At 45.6% G+C, this 20,454-nt stretch overlaps 1 protein-coding gene across 2 annotated transcripts in view; it reads right to left on the bottom strand.

Moving 5' to 3' along the window:
* The window catches only part of LOC131260986 (M-phase inducer phosphatase-like), a 115,325-nt gene that overhangs the window by 74,432 nt on the left and 20,439 nt on the right, over window positions 1–20,454 (bottom strand). Inside the window, exon 3 of one of the 2 annotated variants that reach the window (XM_058262856.1) lies at window positions 18,305–18,506. The exons of the other annotated variant lie outside the window; for it this stretch is intronic. Coding sequence (XP_058118839.1) covers window positions 18,305–18,506 — 202 coding nt within the window. The remainder of the gene's footprint in view (window positions 1–18,304; window positions 18,507–20,454) is intronic. 2 annotated transcript variants of the gene reach the window in all.

Genomic DNA, 20,454 nt, shown 5'->3' with positions numbered 1-20,454 from the left:
GTTTCCCCTCGCACGTTCTTCCTTGCCACATCCACAATAATGCTTTCCAACGAATTTGCCGCACCGAACAACCGACCAACCGCGCCGCAGGACGGCCCGGTAGTGGTTCGTTGAACTTTCCGATGTACGATTTCCTGTTCTCTCTGAGTGTCTTCTGGCCCGGATCGTGAGTTTGTAGCACCAACAACAAGTTACAACGTTCGTTTTGTAAGACCGGTTTCGGGCCACGGGAGGAAACCCACAGGAGCTGTCATTGCTGGACCCTCGGAGGACATCCCGCGAATGTGATAACAAAAAACAAACTGATAACTTCCAACTTTGGTCAACTCAAATTATCAATGAACGTGATCGCCGCGAGTAGATCGTAACCACCGTTAAATGGAAGGAGCAATCCCAGAAGAATGCCAAGAGCTCTTGGCGAGAAAAAGAAACGAATACAAAGTAAATAATTATTGCATAATATAAAATGTTGCGAGGTGAAGTAAGGGATAATAAGAGGAATGGGTTTCTTGAAAACTAGTAAAGGAATGACAAACGAAATTAATGTTAGATACATAAAGATGTATCTGGTTTCATCAACGAATAAAAAATAATAACATGCCACTATGCTCAATTGATTATTTTAACAGAAAAAATGTTAGCATTCTTAATCCAAAAGAATAAATAAAACAACTTAGCAACATGTGAGGAATATTCCTAGAAAAACCTTGAAAAAAAAAACTATGCTAACAACCACTATCATAAACCACACATGGCACACACCACAAACCGCAGCGCAACCTTATCGCATCATTAGACGCAACACCTTTAGAGTGCGACACTTCACACTGATCCGATAGGGAACTAATCCCCAGGAACAGCTGGCGAATGAACCCCGAATGCTGATAACCATCGGCAGATCTACAAAAATGACCGTTAGTTAAAAGAACTGTGTCCACCCGACCTAACTCGTGCCACTGGCATGGCGCGGAAAAGCTTTAGCACCCCAGTATGGTCCGGTTGCTCTAGAAGAGTTAGCAGAGCCTCTTCGCCCATGTGGTAAGCGAACATTGTGGCACGGTAAGTTAGCGCACGGCGATCACCAGTTTGTTTTTATGACTTTCTAATGAACCGGACGGTACACCCGAGCTCCCATTAGTTCATAACGCACGCAAGAGGGTCCTAAAGATGGTCTAAAACAGGTCGAGAAATAATTTGTGGATTTCAGGTTATTCCAAACTAGGATGGACAATTACCTGGAAGTTTATCTTACTATTTCACATCGTTTTTGGACTTTGCATTGAAAACGATGTGTTAGGGGAAAAAGTATCACACGCGTAACAAGTAAATAAATAAAATCTTTTACGTAGTTAAATGAACTTTTAAATGTGTTACACATCAAATCAAATTATACTATCATTTGAGGAAATTATTTAAATATCCATAACCTACAACAGAAAAATAGGGAACGACAGCAAGTCCAGGCAGCAGATGTTCCGTCTGTTGTTTGTTTGCGTCCTGCAAAAAAACACCATTTCACCGTCAAATTCTTGCTTATATTCAACCAAATTGACCACCACCGAACCATGCTACCGGTAGCCAGCCCCCGAATGGAACTGGCCAACGTGTTACAAATTCTACCACGCTCGAAACCAGTTCGTTCTCTCGTTGGAAGAATGGCAGAAATTTCACACCTTTTCCGTCGTCCCGATTCCGGATTTTCAACCATAATGCCCACAAACGGCAACCGGCTGCCTGTCGGTCAATGCTTTTGGATTTTTATGCAAATTTTGCCGCCTCAAAAGATGGATGGGATGCCTCCGGTTCGGCGAATGGCCGGTCTCGCGCCCGATCATCAAACTATGAATGATGGCGATTAATGAATCGGGCTCCTTGGAAAACCTTTCGCCCCACGTGCATATTGGCTGTTCTCAAAGGGTGACCGATTTCGGTTTCCGTCCTTTCATTTCGCCAACGGGCGAACGGCCTTCTTGATGACAGAATCGGAGAGAAGCGTAAGCCGCCACCCGACCCGGTTCCCTATCGCGGTGATGGATGAGAAAAAGGGTTCCCTTCAATTGACCGGCATAGGCATATCGGTATGTCCTGGGCGGAAAATGATGAATGACCTGCCGGCCGGACATCGGCGCGCATGCCGAAACACGGGGTACGAGGTTTTGACCACAATGTTTTGTATTATTTACTTAGACCATCCCTTGCACCGTCTGTCGGCACCTTGAGCTCGATGAAAAATGTACTTCGGTAGCCAATTTGCTGGACAATTAAAAGCGGTACTTACTTTGCCACATTCAACTTTTAATGACATATAACGAAGCCGCTCTTCAACGACAGCAACTTCAAAGCATTATAAAACATCATGATGTGTATCAATGTGTATGTTTTACTACACTTTGAGTATGTTGTCTCTAAGTATGTAGCCCCTTGTGTGTAGGTATCCTTTTAAAAATCTTTCATAAACTACACATTTCACTACCATTATTATTAGGATAGCTCTTTTTTTTGTAAAGCCTAAAAAATCTGGTATAAAATCTTCATTGAAACTATGGTAGATTTTGTGTTTGCGAATGATTGCAACTAGTGCAGAATATTAAAATAAGGTGTAAATAACTCTATGTAAAATATACATAAAATCGTTAAAATAAAGAATTGATAAAAAATGCTTGTTTTATACAATACGGGTAACAAATAATTGGTTGCTTATAAATGCTAAAATACGGATTTTTGAAAGAAGAATATGTACGTTTTCAATGAAAATTTAACATCCAAAACAAACAGAAAATGAGTTCGAGCTGTGCATTCAATGACATCATATTCCATGTTTTGCACTGCGCAGATTCCCGCCTTTGGATCCGATAGCCGTTCATAAACAATCCATTCCGTACCATATGGTCCTGCCGTGCTCATGTGTCAAAAACACATGTGTGGTGAATTCAAACAATCCGTTGCGACTCAGCAGATCATCATTTCCGGCCAAAATTGGTCTTCTCAGTTTTCGCCACACACACCAGGGGGTAATCCCAAGCGACTTTGCTGGAGCCCTTCAGGGTCTGAGCGGGATCTACGGGGGCCTTTGACAAATTCCGAGCATCACTCGGCTAGCTTTTAGCTTTGGTCTGGCTGCTTCGCTATACCAAATTGCGAACATGTGTAATCCATGTGTAACATAGAGCAACGATCTTCGGCCCGTTGGCATGACTGCGTGAAGGAAAAAAATAAAATAAACGGTCCGTTCCAACGGTCGCATAACAAAGTCACAATTTTTACCAGCCCAATCGAGCAGGGCGCTGGGCAAAAAACGGTGAACCGACTTTACATACGAAGTAAGGCATCGAGATCAAGTGCGGAGTCCGAGAAGAAGGACGAAGTTAGGATGAAAATTCTTAGAAACGTTTGGCCAACGCGAAGAGTTCGCTTTAAACCAGATCCGACGAAGGAAAACAAAAAATACTATATCAACTTGTGTTCTTGCGCGAGTTTTCTTTCGGGGTATGTTTCGGATGGCTTCAGCTGCGTTTTATAATTACCCGGGTGATTTTTGGTGGAAGAGAGAGTTTTGCTTTATTGCAACTATCTTTTATAACCTTTTTGTAACTCCCTTTTAGTTCCCCTTTTTGACGTAACGGGTTCGGCCCTATAAATCAATTATGGCCGTAATTGCCATAATTGCCTATGTTTTTGTTTACGTGTTTGAATGTCAATTTTTGCCTGATCATCCTCCGCCCCCTTGACACTCGTCAACAATTATTCTCCACGTGGTGATAAGCTCAGTTTGTTGCCTCCGGTAGCAAGCAAATTTTAGCGATTGGCCTAACCGAAATTCCCTTTGCAGTTCTTAATGTTACCACACGTGTCAAACTATCCGTGCCGGGGTGTGTCTCAACTATCCGCGCGAGTGGCCATTGTGTTGTAGGAAGAGCCTCGTCCATCAGGATTGCCAGTCTGCCAGGTGAGAAATCTGAATTGCTGCAGGTCTTCATCGTATCCCTTTGCATCTCTTGTAGATACTCGCTGGCCCAATGTTTCCAGAAGCGCTGGACGAGCAGTTGCCACTTCTGCCACTCGCTCAGGGTGTACGTCTTTCGGTTTGAATAGTCCGGCTCGGGGATGGCGTTCATGGATGTGCCTATAAGAAAATGTGCAGGTGTTAAAGCGGCTAAATCGTTGGGGTCGTCCGACATAGGTAACAGCGGACGCGAATTCATTGCTGCCTCTATTTGGTGCAGCACAGTGATGTATCCTTCATAAGGCAGTCTCGTGCTGCCCAGCTGGCGAAACAGGTGTCTTTTGGCGGTCTTCACTGCAGCTTCCCACAATCCGCCAAAGTGTGGAGCCCTTGGTGGACTGAAGTGCCAAGTGATGCCCATATCAGCACAAGTCGAAACGATGATGTTGCTTTGCTCCTCATCATGGAACATCTCGAATAGCTCACTAAGCTCCCGGGCTGCGCCTTCGAAGTTTTTACCGTTGTCCGAGTAGATATGGGACGGACGTCCTCGGCGCGATGCAAACCGTCGAAGTGATGCTAGGAAACCAGCAGTGGTCAAATCACCCACTAGTTCCAGGTGAACAGCCTTCGTAGCAAAGCAAACAAATACGCAGAGGTATGCTTTGGCGGGCTCTGCTCGTTTGTGGATCGGTCGTAGGTAGATCGGCCCAGCATAGTCCACTCCGATGGTCGCGAACGGTCGATTCGGTGTGATCCGCGATGATGGTAACTGCCCGATTTGTTGCTGCGCAAGTATGGGCTGTTGGCGAATGCATCGTAAGCAGTGCCTAACGACGTTTTTCACCAGATGTCGTCCGTCGAGTGGCCAAAATTCTTCGCGAATCTGGGAAAGCAGCAATCTTCCGCCACCATGTATGAGTTCTCTATGAAGGTGCTCTGCGATGCGGCGTGCGAAGATGTGCTTCTTGGGCAGAAGAATTGGATGTTTCGATTGATAAGGCAGTTGTGAGAGCTTGAGGCGCCCTCCTACTCTCATAACTCCTTCGCTGTCGATGAACGGGCTCAGACGTCTAAGTGGTGAGCGCTTTGGAACCACCTCACGCATCCTCAACCGCTCGAGCTCCGTTGGAAATGCGTCTTGCTGTGCCAGCTTGCATAGCACAGTTTTAGCAGCTTCCATGAGGTCCGGAGTGATAGTTGATGATGCTGGGGGCTCCAATGGATCGCGGCGAGTACGGCACTTCTCCTTAGCATTGCGCACGAATCTAAGGCAATACCCAATGACGCGTAGAAGCTTGGTGTATGATGAGTACCGCTCGAACCAAGGATGCACTGTCTCGATGACGGCAACCGCTGCACTCACTTGACGAATCTCTAGCTCGGCACCATCCGCAACCGTTGGTGTTGAATTTGGCCATTCAGACGCTGGACGAATTAACCACTCTGGACCGCTGCTCCACAGTGCACTTTTCACGAAATCTGCTGCGGTCACGCCTCGTGATACCAAATCAGCAGGATTCGAACATCCCGCAATGTGTTTCCAGGGATGGAGATGTGAGTAGGCTTGCACCTCCGCGACGCGATTGCCTACATACGTTTTCCAATTGTTGGGCGGTGAACTCAGCCAATGCAGCGTAACTGTCGAGTCGGACCAAAAGTATGACTCCGCTGATTCGAGTCCCATCGCCTGCTTCACACGATCGTATAAATGCGCTCCTGTAACGGCTGCATTAAGTTCTAATCGCGGTAATGTAACCCGTTTTAGTGGTGCTAAACGTGACTTCGATGCTAATAGCGAGATTCGTACGTGTCCTTGTTTGTTTTCGCAACGCGAGTAAATACATGCACCAAACGCGGCTTCAGAGGCATCACAAAACGTATGTAACTGAACGCGAGAATCAGGTAAGAGAGCGTAGCGATCACTTTTATAACCGGAAATAATTGGCCAGTCGGATTTAATGGATGTCCACTTTTTATAGATGCTGTCAGAAACAGGATTATCCCAGCCAGGCTTCTGCACCCACAATTCCTGCATCAGCAACTTAGCGCGAATGATGATCGGCGATATCAATCCTATCGGATCGAACATTCGGGAGATGCCAGAGAATATTAACCGCATTGTGGGGTAGCTAGTGTCGGCGTCGATCCGCGACTCGAAGGATAAAACGTCAGCTTCGGGCTCCCAAGCGATACCGAGTGCCTTTATCTTCTCGTCGGGCATAAATTGAAGCGTTGACTGCGTTCCGATCTGATCCTCCGTCAAACCAGAGAGCACGGCCAACTTACTAGAGGTCCATTTTCGCAGAGAGAATCCACCCTTTTTTAACAATTCATCGAGCTCCTCTCGTAGCTGCTTTGCTTGCTCCTCTGAATCAGCACCACCGATGAAGTCGTCCACGTAGAAATTTTGAACCAAAGCTTGTGCAGCATGCGGAAAGTTCGTGCCTTCATCCTCGGCCAACTGCAGCAACGTACGCGTAGCCAAAAAAGAAGATGGAGCAAGCCCGTAGGTCACCGTATTCAGCTCGTAAGTCTCCACTGAAGCATCCGGTGAGAATCGAAACAACACGCGTTGAAACCGACGGTCATCAGGATGGACTTCTATCTGCCTGTACATTTTCGCGATGTCACCAACGAGCGCTACTTTGTAGGTGCGAAAACGAAGAATTATATCCAGCAACTGGTCTTGCACTACTGGACCGACACGCAATGCATCGTTTAGCGAATATCCAGTAGATGTCTTCGCTGATCCGTCGAAAACGACCCGGAGCTTTGTCGTCGTACTAGATTCTTTCAAAACGGGATGGTGCGGTAAGTAATACCCGTGATCATTGTCTGCTGGAGACGTGGGAGTCATGTGCCCCAGTTCCAAGTACTCTTTCATGAACTTGTGGTATTCTTCTTTTAGGTCTGGATCACGTTGGAGTCTTCTTTCGAGAAGTATGAAGCGGTTCAAAGCCATATCCCTTGACAGTCCAAGTTTGTCAAAGAAATCTGGTTGCTTCGGAAGACGAACTATGTATCGACCCGATGGATCCCGCTGGGTTGTGTTTCGGTAAATAGCCTCACATTGGCGTTCTTCGGGTGAGTAGCCATCGTTGAACCATAACTCTTCTGATTTCCAAAACCGCTCGATGGATTCTTCTAGAGTTGTCATACAAATTACAGCTGTCGTGTGAGCAACATTAGAAGTGCCTTCCGAAGGCTCTGGCGATCCAATCGAACCAGTGACGACCCATCCGAATACGCTTTCCTGCAGCGTTGGAAGGGTAGGTGCTAGTTTGAGCTGGGCGCTACCTTCGAAGAAAGCAGCATAATGTCGAGCGCCAAGAATAATGTCGATTGCCGAAGATTTGTAGAACTCTGGATCGGCTAGGATCAGCTCGGACGGGATGTTCCAGCTCGTCGTGTTAACGTCCCGCAGCGGCAGATTAGCCATCAACTTGTCGACAATCAAAAATTCGACACCCACTTCAAACTGTTTCGTTCGTGAGGCAATCTTCGCGTGAACGGATTCTTTCAGCGGACGGGTAGATTGGCCTGCACCCTGCAGCATAACATTAACCTTCTTTCTTTTTAGCCTCAGTCGATGAGCGAGCTGACTGCTTATCATATCAGGCTGCGAGGCACTGTCCAAAAGTGCTCGAGCTGGATGAACTAATCCGAAAGAATCAACTATATTGATGATGGCAGTTTGGAGCAAAACCTGCGTTGGTGCTCGCTCCATTGCTGCTGCGAAAGTTCGCTGAAGATTTGCCGTGTGATCGTTAGTGGCTGGTCCAATGCTCGCAGCTGGCATGGCAGTGGAGAATGTTCCGGCAGAGTGATCCTGTGACGTGTGTGAGTGCAACATAGTGTGGTGTTGTGAATTACAGTGGCGGCATTTGTACTGCGAAGTGCAGTCGCGGGCGCGGTGATTGTCTCGAAGGCAATTCAAACATAATCGTGCGTTCATTACGGTGCGATGGCGTTCGTTCGGGCTCAATGCAATGAATCGGGAACACTTTGCAATAAAATGCTCTGAATCGCACAGAGAGCATTTGCGTACAGCATTTGATGCCGCTGCAAAGCTTCCTAGCCGCGTGGGTGGCATCCGTTTTGTATGATGTTGCGCTTCGCTAAAACTGACATCCTGCTCCTTGTTCACCGATAGCGTTTCAAGCACTCGCATACGGCGCTGCAAGAAAACAATCAGGCTAGCATACGTCGGGCTTTCTTCGTTTGATGCGTGCTCCTCCCAGTCCCTCAGTGTGCTTGTTGGCAACTTGGTGCACAACAAGTGTTCCAGCAAAACACCCCATGTATCCGTCCTTTCCCCAAGATGGTCAAGGGTTTTCTTGTGCCGTTCGAACTCGTCCACTAAGAGGTGCAGTGCGGTCGCGGTTTCCCTTTTAGCGGGCGTCATAGTGAACAGTGCTTGCAAGTGACGTTTTTTCAATAAATATTCGTTGGAGTAGCGCGCCGTTAATGCCTGCCACGCTATCTCGTAATTTGCCGCGCTAATAGTGATCGCTTCTATCACTTGTGCTGCTTCACCCTTAATCGCTGCGCGCAAGTAATGAAACTTTTGGATGGCGGGAAGATCACGGTTGTCGTGAATCAGACACTCGAACGTGTCCCGAAACGTAAGCCATTCCATGTAATCTCCATGAAACTGAGGCAGTGATATGGTCGGAAGTTTAATACCAGCCAAGGAATTACCGGTGGCATTAAATGACGAGCCTTGTGAGGGTCTTTTTGCCTTCAGTTCTGCTTCCACCCGTATCAAACGAGGCTCGAAATCGGCGCGAAGAGCTTCATTTTGCTTGACCTCCTCTTCGGTTGTAGCTCCGTCTTCAAGCTCCTGCTGCAGCTTTTCAAGATCTTCACATAACCTTTCGAACTTGGATATTCTGGCTTCTACTTCAACAAGATCACGGTCTTGTTGAAAATCGCGAACGAAGCTTTCGTAACGGCTGAGTGAAACGAGAAGGATCGCTCTTCTCGACGAAAGGATGATGGGTTCCGCGGGCATTTTGAATCGAAAAACGGCGTACGTAGCGTTTATGGTATCGCGCAATGAAAACGGCCCGAAATCGCGAAGATAAAATTAACCAACGTTCGTATTTCAAGAATCCTGGTCACGGCACCAATGTTCGTGCGCGAGTTTTCTTTCGGGGTATGTTTCGGATGGCTTCAGCTGCGTTTTATAATTACCCGGGTGATTTTTGGTGGAAGAGAGAGTTTTGCTTTATTGCAACTATCTTTTATAACCTTTTTGTAACTCCCTTTTAGTTCCCCTTTTTGACGTAACGGGTTCGGCCCTATAAATCAATTATGGCCGTAATTGCCATAATTGCCTATGTTTTTGTTTACGTGTTTGAATGTCAATTTTTGCCTGATCAACTTGCTCTTGAGAAAATGTCGAAGAAAAACAAATACCCCTGTAGACTGCTTTAGCGGTCGTGTGATGGAAGAGAATCGCAGAACGAACATCGTATCTCAACTTAAGACGTGCAGTTTCCGTTCCACAAGGCGCGTAGGTGGGCGCAAAGCTACCAAAGAATGGGTGTGATCGAGAGCGAAAAAAAAAAGATACCCTTCGTAGGCGGAGAAAGTCCCCGGAAAAGGATACACACGAAGGACCCCCGCTCAAGCTTCAGAGCAAACCGAACGCGTTTGAGGTTTTTAAAATTTAAAAGGAATCCCTTTTTTTGCAGCACGGACAAACATTTGAAGAAAAGCGAGGATAAAGGAAGGATTTGACTGTTCTTTAAGGTCCACACCACCAAGGCCCTTTTTTGCGGCCTCTTTAGTAGTCGTTCACGTTTTGCTTTGAAATCCGAATCGGGTATCGATCGACACAGGACCTTCCATCTCGGCCGAACCGTTTGCACCCCGGGACCGGCAGAGGACCACTGGAGACAAGCGGAACAATAAATAATCATATGATCGAAAACACATGACTTCTGCGGGTCCGAGACCGATCTCGGAAAGATGACGACAGACGCAAAAAAAAAACAACTGATCTTCTGCGAACGGTTGGTACAGAAATGGTGGGAGTATAAGCCACTGATGCGAAACACTTGTTACAATTCTGAGGGACCTGTTTGGGCTGGTGCATTTCTTTTTCTCCTTTTTTTTTTGCTTGTCTCGTTTCTCTAGAGGTTTCGGTTTCATTTCGTAGAACGATTTTCCTGATGTTTCTTGCACTTGCTTGTCCAGAGGCCCTCTCGTTGGGGGCCTATTTACAAATAAGAACCCGAGTCATACGTTGGCGCGTAAAGGAAGCAACAATGTTGGTTAACTTTTTACCGAAAACTTATTCTATGTTTTCTTTTATAGATAGGCATCGCTGCCAATCTAAAAATCGCATCACAGATGGTTGAGGTAATCTATGAACTGTCAAATCAAGAACGAGGTTACCTTGACGCCCATTTCAGTAACTTTTGGATACATAAAAGCTTCAGCCTTTATGTACTATGAAAGCCGGTCAATATTTGTACTGCTCTTCAATTAAAGAAGGACACCTTTCCGGGGACAACCGAAACATCTTATGAAACAGAGCGGCTGAGAACGAAAACCACCGAAAAGGGGTTTCGGTGCTCGTACCAGCTACATTTTCCCAGGGGTCCCCCGGGTTCGGGAACGGGTACATAAAACCGGTTCGCTAAAGTTTCCAATTATCGGCGGTGCTGATTTAATTACATTCTCTCTTTAGGGCCAAAATGACATACGGCGGAACAGAACCTGGCTTCAAACATGAAAAAATAAAAATACACACAAGCGAAAGGTCATTTTGGCAGCGTGGCCGTTTTGCAACCCGATGATTGCCCGATCGACTCGAACGCTTTTGCAAGCAGTAATTGGTAAGCACCGAGGTCCGAACTGAACCGGATGAATCCTTGATTACAGGGTCCCGTACACGCAAAGAATGCTGAGCAACGGTACTTATGTAGGGGATGATGGGCAGAAGAATTTACTCGTTGATAACGGAGTACACAAGTAGTAATTAATTCAATCTATATGAATGCATTCTTTTAAACAAGAAGATTTAAAAATTGTTTTCAATAATGAGATATGTTTTCAAAAATATTAAAATAATATAATGTAATTTAACTACCACAAGAAGAGAGTGTTCTGATATTATGTAAGGTATTTGGACTTTCATTCATGATTGTAAATTACTCATGGACGATGAACAAATCATTCACCATTAAACACGTGCACAGACGGTCTAAATTTCACGTTGTCACGTAGCCACAGACCGGTCACGTTTTACCAAATAAGAACATTGGTCTGGTTGCCATTGTCGAACAGGGCGGCAACAAATAAAAGTAAACCCTGCCAAGATGCAATCGCCCAACAATTGTGAATATCCGGGCACGTAGGACCACCGCCGGTATGAGCAGTCGGTGCAATTGTCATCGGCCGCACAATTTCTGCCAGTTGACCAACGTCCGTCGAACATAAGCCGACTGCACAATTCCCCTGGCCACCGTACGTCCTTTGCCAGCGCTGCAGTAACAGCGTCCGGATGGCACTTTTGCACCCACCGTCTTCGTCTAGGAAGGATTAACATTTTTTGTACGTCCTTCCAGCTGCACCGTGGGGGTTCACCATTTCTTCGTGCGTTCCTTGCGGCATTCTGGTCGCTTCCTTACTCGTACCAAGAGGCACAATGCTTCCCCGGCTTATCCTCTTGCGAGGGGTTTCAGCAGCGTCTAATCAGCTTCCACCGACCCGACGTCCGAACGGCCTGGTCTGTGCAAAATTGAAATGCAAATGGTTGCCGCCCCGGGTCGGCCCTTGTCAAAGAAGAAATTCTAGTGCGGTTGTTTATTTTTGTAGGAGATAAGCTGCGCTTCCCAGAGCCACTGATAAGATTTACCTTCCTTGACCAGCTTGTCGTGCAATGGGAGCGGGGAAGAAGGTAAAGGCAAAGACGCACCCAAGCACCGACATCCTTGGTCCGAAAAGAGAAAACACCTGAGCAATTTTTCTTCCTGCAGTATAATTATGATGAAACAAATCGAGCAACTTTTTCCAATTCCAAAAAGGACATTTGGAGGCACATTTGCATGTTGAACCGTTTTGAAATGATAATTAGTTTCTATTTCTCTTTCTCTCTTTCTTGATTTTATCCAGAAATCTGAGGGCTGGTCGGTGCATTCTTACTAGGCCAAGATGATGAAGGACTTATAAGGAGCTGATTGACAATTACCGGTGAAGTGTGCTCTGTGCGTCCCACCAGCGCAAGGGATGAGCAGTCGCTAATGCCATTATTCTAATAATTGAAGTTGAAATGTAGCCGCCGGAGAGAAGATGGTAGGAAATGGAAAAATGTTTATCAAGAAAATTATGCATAACGTGATTAAAGTATATTTGATACTAACATAGTGCATACAGTTATGCACACGTTTTGTGCTTACGCCTTGCTTAAACAACATATTGCCGACTTTTGTGTGAATATTATAACCACACCAGAGATTTTGACCTATTTGCTTAAAAACCGTTTGTTTAAATTTCTTTTAGAGACTTTATGTACAAAATACTTAGGTAAACCAAAATACTTAGATCCAATTAAAACATAAAATATATGCAATCCTTTCGTTCCTCGATTGTGCTGAACGAAGTGAAATTCAAAAATGTCTACGCCAAATTTTTCTTTATAAGAGACCCCATACCAAAAGATAAAGGATAAGTGCAAAATGAAAAAATGTATAAAACACCACTCTACTATTCGAAGGCGAAATTGTGGAGAAAAGGTGGTGTGATGAACATGACAATATAGAATATTTCACCAGCTATTTGATTTCCGACAAAAAGATACTTGCAAAACATGTAATTGAAAAGATTTGCTTAGAAAGCAAGAAACAACCAAATTTGATATCAAATATAAAAAATTACCTTTTAAGAATCCAGTTAGAACTATGCCGTCCCGTTGGAAACTTCGGCCAAAATCCACCTGACGCCGCATTTTCGCGCCAGAATTGTAAAAAGCGCGCCTAAATCTTTAACCCGACTGACATACCAATACATCACATACCAATACAGAGCGAAAGAAACCCAACCAACCCAGTCAAGATCCCATCCTTGGCCGTCTGGCTTACTTCTCCCACGGTTCGCTCCCGGTCACTGGGCCTCGAAAAGGATAACAGAGACAGAAACCGTTCGGTGTAAACAAACGAAATAAATATCCAGTAGAAACCCGGACCCGTTTCGACGCTCTGAAGAAAAGGAGAGCTCGAACCCATCAACAACAAATCATAAAAACGCACACTTTTGCTCCGTTGGCGCGCACGTTCCCACGAACCCCGCCGCCCACCCACCGCACCGCAACGGCACACAACAGACGTTGACTCGTGTCCAACACAGCCTCCAGAGGTACTGGCACACTACGACTGTAGCTGTGCGCCCGTAGCACACTTTGTCTGTGTGACCGGGAGGAGATCGACGAGCGAAAACACACCTATCGGAAAAAAGGACAACAAACCGTGCCCGAACGAGGAAGCGAGAACCGGCCAACCTATTACCTGTTATAATCTTGTTAGAAACCGAACGAGCGCACGGTGCGTGAGCGAGAAGCTGGAAGCTGGCAAGCATCCCGCACAATTCTCCGCACGTACCAACAACCGTTCGCGACGATCACCATCAACACCCCCGAAAGGATCGCATATATTGGCCGCACGGGCTAACCTGCACACCCCCGGGGCCCCTTGTACGGTAGGAGGGGGACCGTGGTACTGCTCAAACACGAAGAACAGGTAGCAGCAATCGCACTCGCTCGCACTTCCAGGACTTGCCCACTGGCAGCATCTACAGGTTGGAAGAATGAATGGATCGGATAAACCACTCCGTCGACAACGGTCCAGGGTCCGGGCAGCGATGCAGCTCCTTTTACAGGCTCCGAACCTGCGAGCAACAGGTACTAGAGCAAGAAAAAGGTCGCAAAAGCAAAAACTGGTGGGAAAACAACAAAACGGCTAGGATTCCCTTGTACGCACCGGCATCATCCGGTAAGGAGCGATTCTTATAAGCAAGGTGAAAATAGCGGTACTGAAACGGTTCTTAGCAGAATTGGGCGGAAAGAAGAGGAAAGCGATATGCCTTCTTCCTGTTCGGAGCCCCGTCCGGTGGTCTGTGTCAGGTGAAGTGAGGACTGCCCTGTCAGGCCCACATATTCCCACCGAGAACACACACGGATAAAGAATTGAACGTCTGTTGTTCAAATTTGAGTAACAAAGCGCTTGTACTACGATTATTATGAGTCTATTACGCACCAGTCAAATGAGATGCTGCGCAATGCTCGAACTCCTTTCTATAGTCCTTTTATGAAAAGGGTAAACAAAAGCTGGCATTTTATTCCCATAAGGATTATCAAATTTCCTACCCAATAACCCAAAACGCTAACAGAGATCTATCCTGGGTTGATGGAATATTCCAGATCGGGATGCAAGAGATATGGCGGCGCATAGGCACGCCACGTTCACGCGCCAAAACGTGGCGCACCAGCATCTTACATACCAACCAATTCGTATGCCGAATATGGACGAGTAACGAGTAACATCTTTAACTCCGTGCACAAACAATTCCCACTGTGTCAACTGAATGCCCTCGGAGTCTTGCATAAACAGCCCCCGACCATGCTGCACGCAGACAGGATGGCTTTGGGCAGCGAACCGGAGCCGTTTTTCCGTCGTTGGCGTTCCAGAAGAACTCGAGCATCTCGAGTGGAACTTCATCATCCGGGTTTCCTTCATTTTCGCCAATTTGGTTAGGCTCTGGTACAAAGCCTATGAGTAAAGAGTAATCGTATGGCCTATTCAAGCCTAGAAAAACATAAACACTTCAGTTAAAAGTACGTAGATTACAGTTTTCAGAGAAGCTTCTTGGCGGTCGTGGCTCCTTTTCTTTTTCGTAAAGATCAAGTTTGTGGGTAAAGATTCAAAATTTTCCATTGCAATCCGAAACCAGAGGATGCTGAGGAAAAACATGCAAATTCAAGAACCTGCAACCATCATAATGACCTTTAAAAAGTTCTCCGGTTTCCCGCCTATACGAGAGTGGGTGGTCATTAGAATCCATAAATCTCACACTCAATTAATCGAACGCATCTAGTGCGCGCTAATCAGGGACCTGGACCCAGGATCCGCGCATAACAGCTGCGACGATCAGGCAGTATTAGATTACCTGACTACGGGGCAGGGTTTAATGAGGGATTGCTTCCTTTCTGGGGACGATCGGGCACCCGCTTGCCATACGGCACTCGGGAGGACCATCTTCGACTAAAACAAACATCGACCGCCGATCACGTAGGCCTTCGTTAGAAGGACCCGGTACCTTACGTTTACTTGCCATCCGGCGATCATCACTTTGGTGCCGCTACTACCAAAGGGTAATAAGGAGGATAATTTATGAAACAAAGGAGCCCACATGAGGAAAACATAATCCAGACGGTGAAAGTATGTGATTTTTTCGGCCACTAATGACCATTTCACAAGAACAGATCATGAGAAATCAGCTTACTGAAATGAGCATCAGTTAGAAAATGTCCCTTGCATACAACGACTTCATTCAACCTGCCTAAAAGCACCGGATTGGCCGACACAAGTGTACGAAAATTTCTTGGAACTCTAAACCAGAGCGCAACTGTCATGCAAATCCGTTTCGACAACGGATGGGATCAGATTTCCGATCGGTTTTCCGCTCCGTATTTCGTTACAGCACCAGCATCAGAAACAACCACAGGTTTCCTCTGGCCGTTTTGACGTACAGACCACCGCCATATCCTGCGAAATTGGCCCGTAACATGTGAGAAAGTATCAGATTACTTAGGCGATAAAAACTTTGCGAGGTTCTTGCGTAATATGTTAGCGAATATTGAAACGACACAAGCATAGAATTTGCCGATGCCACGAACGTTAAGTTGTTTGATTCAGTTTTCAAAATTCATTCAAGGATTAAATCATGAGCAAGGAATGCCAGGATATTGAATGTTTCACAGATCATAAGATCAGACTCAAGTCTTTTAAATATGTAGTAGTTTAATATTAGAAAGGTATATTCCAATTATACAAATTGATACATTGTTAGACAAACCAATTCAGAATAATTGTTTGATCGATTACTTATTATATTGTTGTTGTGATTTGAAATATCAGTACGATCTTCTTATGCCTCGAATCGATATCACCCAAAAGTCGAGTTCAAAGAGACCCCACGCGGACCGTAAATTGACAGCGTTCCGTTCCCGGAATTGGCAACATTCTGCTATCTATATGGGATGTCGTAAAACGGGTCAAAGGCGGCACTAGCACCCAACGCTCGCCTTGACCCTTATTTATGGCATGGCGCTCGTCCTGTGGCGCGGAGGGTCCGAAACCAGGGACACAGCGAGAAACCGTGCCGGCGAACGCTACGTAGGTGCTGGACCAGAGCATGGACAAGGATCTCGGTAGGACTTTTATGGTATGCCCGAAATCGAGAAGTCATAAAAATTGCATCCAATCACTGCTGCGTGTGAATTATGCAAGCATCCCAGGCGATCTTCATACCGCACTGGCACATCTACCTAAAGATCTACCTTTTCGCAAAACCTACCGATTTTGCAGCAATTCTGGTTATAAACATTTGATTGAATGTGGGTTACAAGTAGCGTGTTCATACACAATACATCCTTTTTTCTACTTAAGAAGTGTTCGAGAGTGGTAGCTATTATTAGAGCAAGTAATAAGGTATATACAAAAATGTGAACAAAAACCGTAGTCATTGTACAGCATAAGATTACTGGAAACAACCCAAATACATGGACAAAAAGGGATCCTCGTGAAATTGGAGAAATGTTGGCTTTTTTTCCTTCTTGTTACTTTATTTTTTTGCAAATCACGTATCATCGTTAATATTTCGAACACCGAAACGCACGGCATGGTGCCAAAGTAGGTTTCCCGACAGGCCAGAACATTAAATTTTAGAAAAGTTTTAAAGCAAACTAGAGAAATTTCGGCAACGGCGGCAGCATCCTGAGGATCGAAGGTATCTGATCCATCCTAACACAGTTCGTCGGAACCGTGTGACCAATTTGTGTTGGTGGGAGTAATTTTGGAGTCATTTGTAGAAGGTTTCTCTCCTTAATGGAAAATTGCTGGCTATTAGCTATGGTATTGTTGGAGAAATTACGAATCATACTGCTACTGGCTGGCGATCGTTAGCCATCGTTCAACCTGCCGGGGTATTTTTTATACCTTACAAAAGCAAAAATTCTTGGACAAGAGTCGTATATAATTTACCACTTCAGCTAGGATAATGTATAAATTGCAGCAGGTACCGCTATTACCGGTCACTCAAAGCAGCTATCGTATGGGTTTCCGACGGATTTAAAAACACCTACGACCAGAATGACCCAGAACCATCGAGAGCGCCTTGTGTCCCTTTAATCTTTGACAGTTACCAAGAAAAAAAGGAAGCAAAAATAAAAGCTAAATAGTGCGCCAAAAGTGTTTTAATTACTATTTTCGGCAACTTTGGCAGAACGATCTCACGCCAGAGAGCCGTGTACCGTATCGGATCGGTTTTTAAAAAGCGCACGTCAAGTGCAGCGGACGCAAGAGGACATGCACCCTTGCGATCGCTGCAGGGAATGGGCTCGGTGCCGAACCCATCGATAAACATGATAAATGACCCGAGAGAGAAGGAGAGAAGCAAAAAAAACCCATCAGTCCGTTCGTCTTAACGAAGGATAGCGCCAAAAGGAAACCATTGCAAAAAAGGAAGCATGATATGCAGTTACTTTTCTAGCAAATTCTCTACTCCTTACGTCGGGCGCAGTCAGTCATACCCGAAAAAGATATCGATGTTCGTTTTTTCCCTTCTTTTCGGTACAACACTCCTAACAATTGCATTTCCCAGCACTGAACAGCGAACGGCACGCCATTGGACAGTGTCGTCCTTTTTGGACCCATTTGTCCCTTTTTCTACGCTTTTCAAATCGCCGACTTGCATGCACTTGTTTTGCGCACCATGTCACGTCCGCTGTGCGGACAAAAAGATGTGAAAAATTACTTCCAGTTAATCATTGTTTTCAGTGTCACTGGGATTGTAAAAAGAAACTCAATTTTTTTTTTTTTTATACAGTGAGCGATCGGTAAACAACGAGGTGAAGAGAAGGGCAAACTTACACAAAAGAAAACCTGTCTCCGGGCGAAAAAGATTATTCGTGGCGCCAACAAATTATCCTGGTTAGCAAATGTAGCAAAAAGACAATGGAGAGAATGTACTTCAAACACTGAAGTGCCGAAAACAGACACTTGTTGCGAAAAGCGAAGGGAAACGGTTCTGCAATTGAAATGCGATAGAAAGATGGTATCGTACGGCGCCTACCTGTTATCCAATGTTGCTTCATCTTCCTGCTGCTGCTGTTGTTGCTGCTGATGTTGCCACCGACTAGATTCGTCGTCTTTGGTGTTACCGCCGACGTTGTCAAGATTTTGATGGTGGACCGTGCTATCCTGCAGTGCCCGGTGGGAGGCGTCATTTCCAGACGGCGCTACTGTATTGTTTTCTTCAGGTTGTTGAAATTTGTCTAGCAGAGAGCGGAAGAAATATTTGAAGAATACTTAGAATGTGTACTGTATCTTATCATTTGGCAGCAGTTGATCTGCTTCCCCCATAATATGGCGAATCTTAACATTATCATACACTCCATCAAAAATCAAACGTCCACTAGTATAGAGCTATAAGCACTATTCTGTAAAAAATCAGGTCAAAACATACCAATAGCTCAATGATGGCAGATGGCTGCAGATTACACTTACGGTCAGCGCGTGATTTTAGAATTGTATTTATATTCCATTACTTAGAATAGTTTAAGACACTTGCGGAAACGTAGAGATCCTCCCCACGAAACTCTTCAGCTCGTCATTTTTCTTTTCCCAAACCCTAACATCGATAACAATGATCGTGGAAGGGAATTCGACGATTCAACAAAGGTATTAACGCGTTCCCCCAAAGCAAATCGCACACCATACGCGAAATGAACAACGACCTAAAGAGACGCTTCAATTGGGACGAGCATCGTTTCCTCGTGTGCTGATGGAAAAGTGTCTACTTCCGATTCCGGCATTACGCATTCAAATCTTCCGCAAACTTCCGCCGCCGGGATCGTGGGTAGACAAACTTTTGCCAAAGCCCGGCAAAGAAAACGGAAGGAAGGAAGCAAGCGATCTCTATTCTTACAAATACGTCTATTTGTCATCACTTTCGATGTGCCCTAAACGCATGATCTTTGGAGATGTTCATGTTGGGTTAAAGAATCTGAAAAAATACGCAAAGGAAGCTGCGGTACATGAAAATGACCCGGAATTCATTGATGCACGCCAAAAGGCGTTTCGTTCCGGTATTCTTTCCTGTTTCTGCCGAAACCGTACAAAGTAAAGATGCAGAAACTTTGAGCAAACCCAAGGATACACAATTTTGCCCTTAGCTGACAGAAAGCAAAATAACGCCATCTAGCAAAGGGAATATCTTTTCCATATGCGTAACACGTGCGGCTTTGAAAATCCAAAAATCTTACGATATTTGAACTACAATAAATCGCACACCGGACACTTGATGTTAGCATCTGAAAAATGTTAAATTTACAACACAAAAAAAGAAGAAAAGCTCGTGGCACATCGTGGAAAAAAAAGAATATCACATTTAACATTGATGGTATTTTCCTTTTGTACTATTGCTCAAAGGCACACGCGTGTCATAAAATAGATTAGAACATTCTGACAAAAAAAAACTTGCCAAGCAATCGAGGCTCGCATTCTCTTTATTACCATAAGAATGTCGGGCGGGTTCCTTCCGGAGCGTCTGAAGCAATGGTCGTGCGGGGTTTGAACACGTGCGCAGCACAAGAAGCCCGAACCATCCCTAGGCTGCACGAACATGCGCAGACAGCTTTCAAAAACTACAAAACACAACCATGAGAGGAGTGTCCATCGTCTTCGTTTTTCTTGCTGCACAGCTCCAGTAAGCAAGCCCCGAACCCCTTAACGGCTGCAGGCTTCTAAGGCCCCGTCAAGCGTCCCTACGTCAGTGGGTGTCCTTTGAACCGTGGCAACATAATTTCGTGGCCCGTGCGCGCCAAGCCAAACTGCAGAGACTTTGGCTTTCCTTGCTGAAACAGGAATTACGCCGCGCTGAGTTTCTGTTGAAATTGCCATCACCATCCAGCATTGCCCACCACGTTACCGCGTCCGGCACACGTTTCGGTTGAGATTCCTTGATGGCAAAGACGGCAGTGGAAAGGAAAAATCAAACCACCGACATTGGAAAAACCGTTGGCCGCAAGCTAAACGGCAATGACCGTTGCACCTGTTATGCCCTGCGCGCACACTCACGTTCGTTCGTTCCTTGCTGACGGGGTCGTCGTGGGGCTACATACTTCTTCACACTTCCGTGCACAATTCCGGTAAGGACTGCATCCATGTTCTCCACCCTATCCGAAGAGCGCACGCTACACGCCGTCCCAACGTCCCTCGGTC

The sequence above is a fragment of the Anopheles coustani genome, chromosome 3 (assembly GCF_943734705.1).
Source record: "Anopheles coustani chromosome 3, idAnoCousDA_361_x.2, whole genome shotgun sequence".
NCBI lineage: Eukaryota > Metazoa > Arthropoda > Insecta > Diptera > Culicidae > Anopheles > Anopheles coustani.
The sequence above is the reverse complement of the archived record's forward strand: the minus strand, read 5'-3'. Positions and strand labels throughout refer to the sequence as shown.